General features: G+C 39.4%; 1 protein-coding gene across 3 annotated transcripts in view; it reads right to left on the bottom strand.

The window, feature by feature from the left end:
• Positions 1 to 15,766, bottom strand: part of Abi3bp (ABI family member 3 binding protein) — a 209,840-nt gene that overhangs the window by 140,093 nt on the left and 53,981 nt on the right. For all 3 annotated transcript variants that reach the window (XM_029544381.1, XM_021209067.2, XM_021209070.2), the window contains exon 2: positions 9,470 to 9,649. In XM_029544381.1, coding sequence (XP_029400241.1) covers positions 9,470 to 9,649 — 180 coding nt within the window. The remainder of the gene's footprint in view (positions 1 to 9,469; positions 9,650 to 15,766) is intronic.

Raw genomic sequence — 15,766 nt, 5'->3', positions numbered from 1 at the left:
CAGTCAGGAAAGTGCTTGCCACGCAGATGGACAGACGAGTCCTCAGGACTCACATTTTGGAAAGAGAGAAATGGGTCTCAGATCCTGAGTGCCAGCCCTCCAGCCCACACCCATGAAAATTAACTGTAATAAGTGCCTTAAAAGTCAAAGATCAAGCTTTGAAGATCCATTATTAACACATAAGCGTATAAGCTGAGTTAAGTAGTATAGCATCTAATTTATGTTTATTCATGTCTCCATTTCTATAAGTTAACTCTAGGCAGCTTCAATATACATCTCCACTAGATGATTAAACCCTGACCATGGGAGTGCCATGTGCAGCCACACAGTGGCTGCCATCACAGCAAATGTCTTGGGACAAAAGAGTGAGAAGAATATGACTGTTTTCAGTTACTCATTCCTCTTCTAAAATACTATGATTTCCTGGCCTCACATCTCAGTGCCGAATATAAAACCAAACTAAATCAGACAACCACTCTTTGACCCAGCTTTTTCACACTAGACACTAAAACCTTGCATAAACCAACACTGCAGTAGAAATAGAATAGCCCAACCCTTGTTAGCAGCTGCGACAAAGCTCAGAAACATAAAGACCTAGGTCATTTAACTTCTATGAGAAACTGATAAAAATGTATAAAGCATGCACACTCTATGCTAGGACCTAGATCATCTGCTGGACCTTGTTTATCCAGTCTTCACAACACTTCTGGAAGATCAGAGAAGTTAAATAAATACCTTACTCCAAACCACTCCACAGTTAGCAGGGGTATCCAATTTGAACTCAAGTCTGTTTGACTCAGAAGTCTTTTTTCTTTCTGCTGCCTCTCAAGGAAAGGGTAAACTTTCTTAGGACACAGGAGTCACCATTCTGGCCCAGGGCTCCTTTCAGAATACAGCGTCTGATGGGACTCAGGGCTAGTCCCCGAATCAATCCACAAGATGGTGCCTGGAAGTGCGCGAGAGGCCCACAGCTGCACAAAATGTGCTCCTTGAAAAACAAGTGCAAATGTAAGAATTCAAACTCTTTTCTTTACTAAACTCACTGGATTCCTAACACCTGCCTGGAAGGCAAGCTCTTCAGTCAGCATTTGCAGTGGTATTTGAGTAGAGAGACGCCTTCTCATTTGTTATTTGAGCCAGCAAAGTAAAGCTGTTTGCCTTGTTACCCAGTCTCCTCTCCTTCTCCTTCTCCTTCTCCTTCTCCTTCTCCTTCTCCTTCTCCTTCTCCTTCTCCTCCTTCCCCTCCCCTTCTCTCTCTCTCTCTCTCTCTCTCTCTCTCTCTCTCTCTCTCTCTCTCTCTCTCCTCTCTGCTCTCTCCCTTCCCCTCTCTCTCTTTCTCCCCACCCCTCTCTCTCTAGCATATTTGCAAATATGATCAGCTGCTGAACATAAAACTGAGTGGCAAGGGCTGTGCACGCAGCCTTTGATCGAGTTGCTCACTTGGGCACAGGTGAGACTCTGTGACTTCAGAACCAGGCTGATTTGGGATGTGAGTCAAAAATAGAGGAGTAGAAAGAACCCTAGATGATCTGTTCATTAAGGATTTTGGATTTTTAAACCATTTCTGGACTCTGGTGGGCATTAAGTAAATTTTTCTACTGCTTCAATCAATCTACTAAGATTCCATCCCACCCCAATCCTCCTTTTGAGACTCACTCAGTACAACCATATAGACCAGGTTAGACTCGTGGCAGTCCTTATGCCTCAGCTTCCTGGTGGCTATAATGGATAGTAGCTACCACACAGCTCTACTTAAGTCAGGTTTTACCAAATTGTCTCTGAATGTGAATTTTAAAATATCAAAAAGAATGATTAACTTCACTTTGTATGTAAGAGAATTAAGTGACCTGGAAAAAGCCAGTTAGTATTTAGTATAAAACTATGAAAACAAACCCAGATTCATTTATCAGTGACTAGTAAGAGTATCAATCCACATATCATTAAATATTACCCTGAATATTTTTGAAAAACAACAACATATGTCACAAATGAGGTATTATAGTAAACACGTCCTTCAACTATTAAAGTATGCCAGGCAATGTGGCATAATAGTCCTTGTTTTATAAGTAAAAATAATTTATTTTGTTTGGCTAAAGTCCAGTGCACTGGAAAAAGAAATGCTATTGTTCTATTACAAAGGGGTGAGTTGGTGCTATAAAAGATGCTTTCTTTGCACAAAGAAATAAAATTTCCTTGCTCATTCACTCTCAAAGGATTTCAGCTCATCAGTTTACAATCATGAAATCATCACCTGGTCACAGCATATCTGGGAAAAACTGACCGGCTACTAATGAACAGAACAGACACTGGCCTTGTAGGAAACTGGCAGCAGAAAGACAAAGATGTGAATGTCAAGACTGCAGGTTGTGACAGGTAGATTGCTGTCCAATCCCCTGTGATATGTGAGGCTACACAACAAAGGAAATTTACTTCGCAGGTAGAATTAAGGTTGTTAAATCAGCTGGCCTAAAATAAGGACAGCATCCAGGCTTGTCTAGATGGGCTCAATACAATCGCAGTTTTCCTGAAGTACAAGAGACCAGGGTGACTTGCTGTGACAGGACAGCTTGGTCTATAGTTGTCAACTCTAAGGTAGAAGAGGCATGCAGACTATTCGTGAAACTGGAAAAGGGCAAGGCATCATACTCTGCTCAGCTGCCAGACAAGAATGTAATCCAGTCAACACTTTGATTTTAACCCATTATGACCCAGCCATCCTTCTGAGCTACAACTGTAAGATGGTGTTTATAATGTTTTAAACCTCCAAGTTTGTTATAAGTTATTACAGCCACAGGAAGCTAATGAACCAGGAATAATGAATGCAAACAAGTCAGGCAAGATTCTAAGCAATCAATCTCATGAACTGAAAGAGATCGTTTAATTTAGAACATGAGTCTATTCTGAAGTAATAAAAACAAAAGCACACAGGTTTCTTAGTATAGAGAAGTGTGACAGAACAGGGCTGGAGAGCTGGTTCAGCAGCTAAGAACACGAACTACTCTTGGAGAGGACTGAAGGAGCTCAGCTCAGTTTCCAGCATGGTAGGTGGCTCACAACTGCCTGTAACTCCAGTTCCAAGAGATCCAAAACTCTCTTTTTGGCCTCTGCAAACATATAAAATCATATGTATACACACACACACACACACACACACACACACACACACATGTACACACATACAGGCACACCTGCACAGACCCATATGTGTGTGCAATTAAAAATAAAAATAAACCTTTAAAAAAAACATACAAACGGAGGGACCTTAGATGAAATGCCTAACGTAGGGAGAGGGAACTTGTAGAGTCCACCTCCAGTAGAAAGACAGGGCATCAAGTGGAAGGATGGGATTGCCATCCCACAGTCAAAAACTCTGACTCGGAATTCTTCCTGTCTAAAAGAACTGCAGGGACAAAAATGGAGAAGAGGAAATGAGGGAAATGAGGTCCAGTAACCAGCCCAACTTGGGGTCCAGCTCAAGGGGGGGGCTCCAAGGCCTGACACGATTACTGATACTCTAATGTACTTACAGACAGGAGCCTAGCATGGCTGCCTTCCGAGGAGCCTAATAAGCAGCTGAGACAGAAGCAGATACTTACACACAAAGGTCAAAGACCCCGCAGTTGAATTAGGGAAAGGCTGGAATACGCTAAGGAGGAGGGCAACCCATAGGAAGACCAGCAGTTTCAACTAACCCAGACTCCTGAGATCTGTCAGACACGGAGCCACCAACCAGGCAGCACACACCAGCTGATATGAGGCCCCCAACACGTATATATAGCAAAGGACTGCCAGGTCTGACCTCTATGAGAGACGATGCACCGATTCTTTGAAGGACTTGAGGCTTCAGGGAATGGGGAGGCCTGATGGGGGTGGGGGTGGGGGTCTATGGGGACATCTTCTTGGAGATGGGGGTGAGTAATGAGATGAGGAACTGTCAGCGGGCAGAATGGGAGGGGGATAACGACTGGACTGTATAAAAAGATTAATGATTTAAAAAACAAAACAAAACATGAAAAGGAGCTGGAAAGAGTAAAAGCCACAGACGGGGATGAGTAGAAGGATTCACTGTCTTTTGGACATGGGGGGAAACTGTTAGGAACTCACCACAGCAGCAAGCTCAAGCTAAATGGGATCTCAGTGTGAACGGGGAGTTGGGCGCACATTCCCACGTCCAACTGTGGGGATATTGGCAAGTATTAGCTGCGGGGAGAGGAAAAGATGACTTTCCCTGAGAATGTAGCCCCTGGTGACCAGCCTCCAGCGGAAGACCGTATCTGGACAGCAAGAATTGGACTTGAAAGATTACTTTTTTTTTTTTAAAGACATAAAGTTGGATGAATACAAAAGGGAGTTGGATTTGGGAACGGTTCAAAAAGAGGTTGTAAATATGGTAAAACATATCAAACCATTCAAAGCACTAATAAAATAAAATGAGTCTCCCTGTTGGTTGTCCAATGCAGAATGGTCAGCCTTGAAGCTATATACACGCAAACAACAAAAACAAATGCAGCAGGTTCTATTTGTATACATTTATGTACACACACACACATAATGAAAATAATCTAGGCAAAAGAAGTCATCAACTTGAGAGTAGGAAAGTACAGGAAGGGTTCATGAGAAAGGAAAGGGGCTGGAGGAGGGAAAGGGGGGAAATGATGTCATTCTAGTAAATGAAATTTAAAAGCAAGAAATATAAAAAGAGAAACATTATTGAACTATTTTATACTTTTACTAGAATGTTAGAAAAGGAAAAGGATTAATAAAAAAAAAAGGAATGCATTGATCTAAAGGGCAAGTTAGAGTTTTAGGTATGCCACATGAAATAGCCGACTAGAGATTCCGAACCTTTGACCCTAAGGCTCCTTAAAACACAGTGATTAGTCTATGATTTCCTCTGAATGACATAGGTACTGACTCGCCTGGTAATCAAGCTTAATTAAACTACCTCTTGAAATCTAAATAGCTTTGAGTCTATTATAACCTATGCCACAAATAATTGGTGGTGTTCATTCAATGCAAATCATTCTGGCCTTACTCATTAGGGAGAAAATGTAGACCCAGAGTCTAATCAGTTAACATTTTTCCTTTTGTGTGTCTGTGTGTGTACATAGTTATTTTTTATTAGATATTTTCTTCATTTACATTTCAAATGTTATCCCCCAAAGTCCCCTATATCCTCCCCCCTGACCTGCTCCCCAACCCACCCACTCCCACTTCCTGGCCCTGGCATTCCCCTGTATTGGGGCATATGATCTTCACAAGACCAAGGAATTCTCCTCCCATTGATGGTCGACTAGGCCATCCTCTGCTACATATGCAGCTAGAGACACAACTCTGTGGGGTACTGGTTAGTTCATATTGTTGATCCTCCTATAGAGTTGCCGACCCCTTTAGCTCCTTGGGTACTTTCTCTAGCTCCTTCTTTAGGGGCCCTGTGTTTCATCCAATAGTCAACTGTGAGCATCCATTTCTGTATTTGCCAGGCACTGGCATAGCCTCATAAGAGAGAGCTATATCAGGGTCCTGTTAGCAAATGGATCCCCAGGTGGGCAGACTCTGGATGGTCCTTTCTACTGTCTCAGCTCTGAACTTTGTATCTGTAACTCCTTCCATGGGTATTTTGTTCCCCAATCTAAGAAGGATCGAAGTATCCATATTTTGGTCTTCCTTCTTCTTGAGTTTCATGTGTTTTGTAAATTGTATCTTGGGTGGTCTAAGTTTCTGGGCTACTATCCACATATCAGTGTGTGTTCTTTTGTGATTGGGTTACCTCACTCAGGATGATATCCTCCAGATGCATCCATTTGCCTAAGAATTTCATAAATTCATTGTTTTTAATTGCTGAATAGTACTCCATTGTGTAAATGTACCACATTTTCTGTATCCATTCCTCTGTTGAGGGACATCTGGTTCTTTTCAGCTTAACATTTTTCAAAGAGATGATCATGGCATAGAAAAATAATCTTAGTGTTTCTAATGGTTAGCAGGACCCTAGTGCATCCCAGAAGATGGCATAACAGAAAGAAAAACAAGCAAACAGACAGGCAGACAGACAGACAGACAGACAAACAAACAGACAAAACCCTTAGAAACAAGGATTCCTCCTGGACCCCCAAAAGTCACCTCTAATGACCATCAACTGACCTTAACTGTTGTTTAAAAAGTAAATTTTTAGCTTTCTATGAGGGAGAAGCATAGACAAAGAATGAAATAATTGATAATAATACAAAGCAAAACAAGCTAGGCCAGATTTAAAAGGGGACAATGATTCAATTCTTATAAGCCTCTCCATGATACCCCAATCAGGGACATCCCAGGTTCAGCAATCCACAAACACCCCAGCTAAAACCAGATTAAAGAACTTATTCTTTCTCTAAATATCAGCAATATTTCCTGTAGCCTGAAGCCAAGAGACATCAATCCCTGGTCATGAAGTTCCTCTATTCTGCTTTCTTCTCTCCCTTCCAGTCACCAGGTAATAGTCCAAAGCTGGCCATTAAAATTATTCTTCAATTTGGCCTCCTGAAATTTCTTCAAAGTGATAGTGTGTTTCCTTAGTTTATCAGGCCACACCACACCCTGCAGCTACACATCTGGGAACTAGATGTTTTCTTCCTTATTCTTAGAGACCTTGGCCCTCTGGGAAGGTCAAATGTGCTAATCATATCCATTGGGAAAGATTGCCAGCAGATACAGCTGAACTAGAGGATAATACTTGTCCTTAGCAAACATCCCTCCTTAAGAGATTGGGTACGCTTTCATATAGATCTCAGCCTAAGCCCCTTTGCTGCTGAGTGGAACTTGAGACTAGGAAGATGATCGATATCTCCTAAGAACACCAATGGCTCTGTCATCTTAGTTACTCCTAATGTGGATTAGCAAAAATACTCTAGGATTTCCTTGAGTAGAAGTGACAGGTTAAAAACTCTAGATCACTCTGAAAATACACATGTTACAGCATCTCCAGATGTGGAGTCTTTTCTCTTTATATTATTACCTAGCCTCCATTTTTATACCATCTACAGGACCAGAGAACATCATTTGACATATTGAAACTCTTGATAAATATACTGAGGATGCTTTAAATAGCACAGTGCAGGGAATGTATGTTCCTCATTCTGAAGTCTAAAAGATGATTGTTTTGTAAAAGCAATTCTACAAAACCATGTGAACTTAGATATCCTCGTGAAGCTCAGGGAGCACTTTTGCTAATATTGAGGTCTAAAGAGCAGGGTCAGAATCATATCTCTGGCGTGGGTGGATTCAGATCTGCATGGGTGTTCATTAGTAGATAACTGTCTAAACCTTGTAAGATTATCATCTGGCCAAAAACTCTCTGACAAATTCCAAAAACAAACTCTTGTCACTTCCTTACAGATGAACACGAAAGTGCTCTTTAGGAAAACCTGTCTGGTTTAGAGAATTTGGGATAATATAAATTCTATCTAACATGTAGGTTGTCTCAATTCTCCAGTAGGCTATCTTCTGTACTACAAAGAAAAAACACATAACAGAAATAGCCAGCTAAATGCATGCTGTGGACAGCCTACCCAATAGCTATTCAAATTTCCCTGGATACCAATGATATTCTAAGAGAAAAGGAAAAGATTTAAGATCCACAGTGTAATAAATCATTTGGACTTTAGACAGTGATTCAAACAGAACAGGACTAAAAAGACCGATGTAAGGCCACATGAGAAATTTTAAGTATAGACTAGGTATTAAATGATATTATAGGATTAGTTGTAATACTATAATAAAGTAATGGGATTATTAAGTTAGTTCTCATATGTTAGAGATGCATACTTGGTTTTAAAAGTTTAACTCTCTATGCTTTAAAATACTCTAAAGAGCAGTATGCATGAACACAAAGAACATTAGCACAATGACATGTATTCAACATGCATTGTAAGCCATTCATCAACATTCTCTCCCTTGATTTTGGAAATTTATACAATAAAATGCTTAGGACAAAAATAATAAGATAAGGAGTCCCCAGCCTACTTGATCAACCGTCTATATTAAAACAATGAAAGGTGGGAGTATTTAAGCTGAAAATTCTCTTTATAGTTCTCTACAAACTTTTAATTAGTAATTTGACTTCTACCATTTTAATATCTAATTTTTTCACTGGCTATAATGAAAGCTAACAAATGACTAGTTCTCTATTTAAATAACAAAATAAAAGGTCTGTCAAAAATACACTGTTAATGCTAACACTCACTGTAAAGGGGGAGGTAGATCTGCTCTCTATGTGAGGGTGAGCTTTTGGTTTCTGGTCGCTATTCATAGTGAAGATTGAATACATACCAGGGAATACTTGTAAACGTTCAAGTTCTTCATGGAATTTGTTATTATACTTGTCAAAACTGCCTAATTCTCAGAGTACAAGGGTAACAAAATCTCGGGGTTGCTTTAAAGTGGTTTTCTTATGTAAAATCAAGTTACTCGCTAATTATCAACATTATCTTTAATTACTTATTAATAATATCTCTTGGCTGGTATTAAGGAGCAGCAGAGACTTTTCTGGGAGAAGCAACAAACAAAAGGACAAAATCAATTCATCTTGACATTCTCGCTACACACACCATTGCCAATATAACGTGCTTGGACACATGGGATCAAACTTCTAAAGTTCAGAGACAGAACCTCTTAAGCAACATCTTAGCAGGGAGAAAAAAAAAGCATGTGAATCTCATCTTAGATTTTCAAAATTCTCACAATGAATCATCCTTTTCAAAACATTTAATCCTTTAAAAGGATTTTATTTACATTTTTTTTTCTTAGAAAAATCAAGAAGATGGCTTGCATCCTAAAACTCTAATTTTACATCATTAAAATATTTTCAAAGAAATGCATCATTTTATAATCCATATCAAGCTTTAATCTCTTTGTTTGAAATAATTAAAAAATTTTAAAGTGTAATATGTTTTTCTTTCCAATGATAACATCTTGTGAAAAGAGAGACCAAAATCTACAGTTGTCATCTTCTGCCATAAGAAAGTAAAGACAACAGAAGAAAAATTAGTCATATAAACAATGCCAGGAGGGCTAACCCCAGTATCTCAGCTATTTCTTTCCCTTATATATTCAATTAGGTGTGGGGGGGATTACAAGTTCAACAGCTCTTAAGACAATTATTTCTTTGAGCAATAAAAAGTTCCAGCACTCGGGAGGCAGAGGCAGGCGGATTTCCGAGTTCGAGGCCAGCCTGGTCTACAAAGTGAGTTCCAGGACAGCCAGGGCTATACAGAGAAACCCTGTCTCGAAAAAACAAGAAACAAACAAACAAACAAACAAACAAAAAGTTTTAGTATAAAGAACTTGAGCTCCAGGTTGCAGTTACAAAGGTGATTTGTGTTGCCGCACTGGGCTCAGCCAAGGATATAAAATAAATGCGTCTCATCTTCCATGTTTGGACATCTTAGTACAGTTACTTCTTACCACCCATCAACCTCAAACATCTTACCAACTACAGCCTCTGTGAATTTCCCTTCTGTGGGAAGAGGGAAGTACTGGTTTGGAGACACATTGCTGCCATATCCCAGAAGAAAACCTTCCAGCTTTACGTTTGGATTTGGACGCAGGAACTTCAAGAGGATGGAGTCGCTGGTGGTATTGATGTGCACTTTCAGGCTTGGCTTTTTACCTGATCAGAGAAACATAGGTAAGTGCCTGAAACTTTACCCCCTCCTCATATTGCAACCACCACCCCTCAGCAACCCTTGCTTGCTGGAGGGAGGCATCATTCATTCGTAGAACAAATGCTATATCTTCGGCTTCTCAGATGACCAAAACATTGGCTAACATTAAAATCAAGTTAAATGTGCTTAATAGTGTATAAAGCAGACTAAAATAAAAATCAAAATATTGAGAGGTCTTGGTAGTTTGTTGCTAAAGGGGTAGGTAAGTAGGGGGGAGGGGGTGGGTGGTAGGGTTAGGCTTAGGGAGGCTTTTTTTTTTTATCCAAAGTGGGCCAGAATATTCATTTTATATACATTACTAAGATATGATACAAGGAGCTGAAGTTTCTTATTGGTAAAATTTAATGTATGTACCTTGAAATATCTCAATATCCTTCGGATGCTCTCCAGACCCTTACCCACAGGTTTTGGTAACTAATAGAGCAGGGTATGGAGAAAGATAGTTTCTGGTATAGGTCTTATTGAGGTGCTGAAATAGGTGATGTTGCATGCAAGAACTCTTGAAAACCAAAATAGGGTGTCAGATCGCTAAAACTGGAGTTATACATGGTTGAGAACTAACCTGTGTATGCTGAGAAATAAACTCTGGTCCCCAATAAAGGCACAGTGTCCTCTTAGCCACTGAATCAGATCTCTCCAGCCCACCATGTATTCCTTAGTCAACTGTTAATTTGTTTCATTAGGGAGCCATGGCCATTTAAATGGCACTTGCTGGTCAAGGCCTGGTTCATGAAATAAATATAAACTATATTCATAAAATATAGTCTAAATTTTTTAAGGTGGCCCAAATTTCTGAATTATAGAACATGTCTGCCTTGAAAGATTAGGGTCATGGGTTTTTCTCTTCATTCTGTAAATATTTCTGCCCTTTTAGAAGACTGCCTTTATTGATTTAACAATTCACATCCTGTTTCTCACTTACCAAAGTCATACATTGAACAAATGCTAACCACCACATCAGGACAACATGAGCCCCACACAATAGTCACACCAGAGATTTTATTGTACCTCAGCCCAAACGATTCTGAACAATCTTGATCAATGTGGGACTGTTAGGTTTTGTGTGGGAAAGGTTCTTCTGAGACCTTGCAAGTTAAATGTTTGGTCCCAGGCTGGAAGATAGAATCACTGAGGGTAGATCAGGAGAACGTTGACTTCATCTGTAGGTTAATCCTTTGAATGATTTATAATATGGTGACATTAATACACAATGGAGGAAAGCAGAAGGTGGGACCTATGTGGAGGAACAAGGTCACTGTGATGGTTTGTATATTCTTGGACCAGGGAGTGGCACCATTTGGAGGTGTGGCCTTGTTGGAATAGGTGTGACCTGGTTGGAATAGGTGTGTAACTGTGGGTGTGGGCTTAAGACCTTCACCCTAGTTGCCTGGAAGTCAGTCTTCCGTGAGCAGCCTTTGGATGAAGAGTTAGAACTCTCAGCTCCTCCTGCACCATGCTTGCCTGGATGCTGCCATGCTCCCACCTTGATGGTAATGGACTGAACCCCTGAATCTGTAAGCCAGCCCCAATTAAATGTTGTTTTTTATAAGACTTGCCTTGGTCATGGTGACTGTTCACAGCAGTAAAACCCTAACTAATACAGTCACTAAGGGCATTTTCTAGAAAGTTCCATCTTGTCTCTGGCCCCACCCTGTCTCTCTGCTTCTTGGTGAATAACATTGCTTTACAAAGCACTTTAATCCCAGGGTTCTGCACCAACACAAACTCAAGGCACCCAGGCAGCTGACAATGCACTGAAACCCATCAAAGCATGAACCAAAGTAAGTCTTCCTTCTTTTTAATATACTTCTTTTGGATATTTGTCACAGTGACAAGAAGCTAACACAGGTCCATAAAAGGATTGCTTTAAGCCTTTGAAAGAAGAAAAGTATTCTCTTCAAGAGAGCCACACTACGGAACTCACTTCTACCTCAGCAGCCAGGAGGATAAGTTCTATGTATGTACATATTATTTTCCACTTCCCCCAAACAAAATGATTTTATAAACATTTTCATTCTTGGTTATTGAAAACCATAGACACTGAGTGTGGTGGTTTGAATATGCTTGCCCTAAGGAATGGCACTATGAAGAGGTATGACCTTGTTGGAGTAGGTGTGTGTCACTGTGGGTGTGGCCTCAAGACTCTCATCCTAGCTGCCTGGAAGTTAGTCTCCTTATAGCAGCCTTCATGAAGATGAAGATGTAGAACTCTCAGCTCTGACTGCACCATGCCTGCCTGGATGCTGCCATGTTCCTGACTTGATGATTATGGACTGAACCTCTGAACCTGTAAGCCAGCCTCAATTAAATGTTGTCCTTATAAGAGTTGCCTTGGTCGTGGTGTCTGTTCACAGCATGACCAAGACACTAACCCTAAGACACTGAGTGACTTATTGAAAATCAAAAGAAGGAACTTCACAGTTTACCTAGTTTAGTTCTTCTAAATGATGGCAATGGCAACTGGATGCACTCATGTAGCCCATCACTTTGTTACTGCATGTTTACTGTAGGGTAAAAACTAAGTCTCAAAGTTCTTGGTGCCTAGATTAGCCCAACCTTATTCTTCCCAAAGCCACTGCTATTGCTCGACGAAATTAGGAGTGATCAAGCCGTGGGCCTCACATTGAAGGTTTTGGTTTGACTTAATTTCACCAGGTTTTAATTAAATGATATATAATTTAGAAAAATGTAGATTTTTTTTTTTCAAATCAATTTTTCCCCTTTAATGTTCCTACATTGGCCCCAGAATTACTCCATTTTTTTTTCTCAATAGAACGGATGACATGTAAGTCAAGAACACATTTTCCTGCTTTAGATGGTTGTCAAGTCTCACAAAAAGTTGAAACACAGCTAGGTTGTTTGCAGTAGTCTGCTGAGAGGATATTAAAAAATTAAAAAAAAAAAACTTTTTGAGATGTATCCCACAGGCAAGGACCAATCCTTGATACTTCTGTTTATATCAGTATTCAATGATACTTTATACTTCTGGACAATGCTCTAATATCGGGGACTCATAACTCTGTACATCACACATTAATTTTAATCTTTAATGATAAATAATTTTCATTATGAATTATTATGGTTTGATTCTATCATGAATGTTTAACCTTTAGACACTTAAATATAATGTTGTCATTTACAAAGTTGGCACTCAAAAACTGTGTAAAGTTACCAAAAATTCATAATGCTTTATTTAGGTGAGTTTATGATTTTGAGTTGGTCTGGATTGATAGATATCTGACCACATGTGGATAGAGGGACACTAGTTAGACATGCCTGGTGGTTTAAATCTCATTCATGTAATAAAAGTTATCTTTCAGCGTTTAGTCATAGTTACATTTCTGGTAAGTAATGTGGATAAAACAGAAAATAACACATGACAATATGACCTTAACCAAAATAACACATAAATAAACAACAAATATATTACCCCAAATGGTCAGGAGAACATAGAAGAAAAGACTACAGGAAGAAAATTTTATTACATGTGAGAGAAAACAAAAATATATTTTAGGAAATCAATAATAGACTGCTTTTGGAAAAGCTGCATATTGGCACGGTACATTCTTGGACCCATGACAGTGGTTTCTAATCCTCTGTTTGCAACACCCTACAGTATCTCTAAATATTACAAAGTATTGTGAAATTCTAAAAACAAATAAATAAAATGTCTTCCAAAGCAAAATAAAATTAGCCCATTTTTAAATCCTAAAAGTAAACATACGCATTAAAAACATGGGATGTGATTGGTTGACCAGACAAAAGAAGGAAATAGCACTGTCAGCTCAAAGAACTCTGGGTCACCAGGCCACTCAAAGGAGGGCTGCTGAGGGCTGTGGACAGGTTCCAGTTCTGCAAAGAAATAGCCTGGCCTGGGATAAAGCTCAGTCAAAAAGGGGTGCCAGAGTTAAAGCAACCCCAACTCAAACAGTAACAACAAACTGATGCACCACCAACAAAAACAATACTATCAACACCACCAACACAACCTATACTTTGGTAAAAAGCACCAAAGGCATTTCAGCCATCCAGTCACAGACCTCAGAAAAAGAAGTCAACACTAAAATACATCTGGAAAAATTCTCTTCACATAAAGGCATCTTATACTTTTCAAGTATTATACAGTACAGTAAAAGCTGCTGGTATCATGCTGGTCAAGATGAAACAGCTCTTGAGACAGGAAGATCACTCATGTTTGCCTTGCAGGCATCTTAGCCAAAAACAAACTCTAAATCCAGGAAGAAACCCTGCTGCAAGGGAAGATGGCAGAAAATGGTTAAAGCAGATACCAGACACCATCCTCTAACTTCTGCATGCCTATATATGTGTATACACATGGGTACTCCATGGACATATGCATGTACCACACACATACATATACATACACCATACATACAGATACACACACACACACACACAGAGAGAGAGAGAGAGAGAGAGAGAGAGAGAGAGAGAGAGAGAGAGAGAGAATTTAAACTATAGACATCATACAAGTAAGTGGACATAACTGCATTGTTATATGCAAGTCATAATTTACCATTTCTTGGTCAGTACTATTAATCGAAGGGAAATAAAAATTAAAACCACAATGATGTGTAAAGGTTAAAATTAAAGTAGCAATAAGCTAATGATATATCAGGTACAGTTTGGAAGTCTCTTACATTTTGATTATGTTAGCTGGAGAAGGGTTGAAAAGTTACCACAGAGCCCAGCAATTTCAGCCCTAGCTATTGTGCATAGGAGAAGTGAAAACATGTCTATGTAAAACACGTATGAGAACATTTAAAGCAACATTAAACTGGAAATAAATCCAAAATCCATCAGTGGCTGAGAGGATAAACAAACTATCATTCAATTGGATATGATTCAGTAATAAAAAACAAGTTACCTATGTATGCTAAGACAGGCTGAAACTTTATTTTGGTGTGCAACCTTACCACTGTAGGATGGGAGAGCACTTTCCTCCTTATACAGATGCCTTCTAATAGGACATTCAAACATGTTGCCATCTCAACATTGATAGAGTTAGCTTTAGTAGTATCTAGTATTATTTATCATTCAACACACACACACACACACACACACACACAAATCAAGTTTTGTCAGAATGCACTAACTTTCAAATATACTCTATTAAAACATTCCAATGTCTTACTAACACAGAATATTAAGGACCAATCAAGACATCCCATCTTAGTATTTTTTTATTAGGTACATATGTGACAGTATATTTGAAAAAGCTTTTAAAAACATAGTTGAGAGCTTAGATTGTATTCCAGTAAATTCTCACACTCAGATATAACAACCATAATGTTAACTTCAGCCTTGGCAACCATTTGCCTTGGTTTTCAGGGACTGAAACTTAGATCATGGAATAAAGGTTTGGTACCCAATGGATTCTCCCTATTCTGGTTTTATAAGGTAAGGAAATAAGTTAAAAGTTTTGGTAATTTTCTGCAATATCCACAGAGTGGCCAAGGAGAAGAAGGCTCTGAGACAATTATTCACTTTTTTCTGCTCCTAGGTGATAGGTGGCAGGACCTTCTTGCCAATGAAAACAACCTAAAAGCCAAGGATGCTAGTGGGAAATTTTTTTAAAAGGTTTGTTTTACTTCATGTGTGTGAGTATTTTTGTCTGCATGTATGTATGTGCATGCCTGGTGCCCACAGAGACCAGAAGAGGATGTCTGATCTCCTGGAACTGGAGTTAAAAGATACTTGTGATGGATGTTATCTGTATATCATCCTGAGTGAGGTAACCCAATCACAAAAGAAGTCACTTGATATGCACTCACTGATGAGTGGATATTAGCCCAGAAACTTAGAATACCCAAGATACAATTTGCAAAACACAAGGAAGTCAAGAAAAAGGAAGACCAATGGGTGGATACTTCATTCCTCCTTAGAATAGGGAACAAAATACCGAAGGAAGGAGTTAAAGAAACAACATGTGGAGCTAAGACGAAAGGATGGACCATCCAGAGACTACCCGACCCAGGGAACCATCCCATCATCAGCCACCAAGCACAGACACTATTGCATACGCCAGAAAGATTTTGCTG

This window comes from Mus pahari, chromosome 12, assembly GCF_900095145.1.
Source record: "Mus pahari chromosome 12, PAHARI_EIJ_v1.1, whole genome shotgun sequence".
Taxonomy (NCBI): Eukaryota; Metazoa; Chordata; class Mammalia; order Rodentia; family Muridae; genus Mus; species Mus pahari.
The sequence above is the reverse complement of the archived record's forward strand: the minus strand, read 5'-3'. Positions and strand labels throughout refer to the sequence as shown.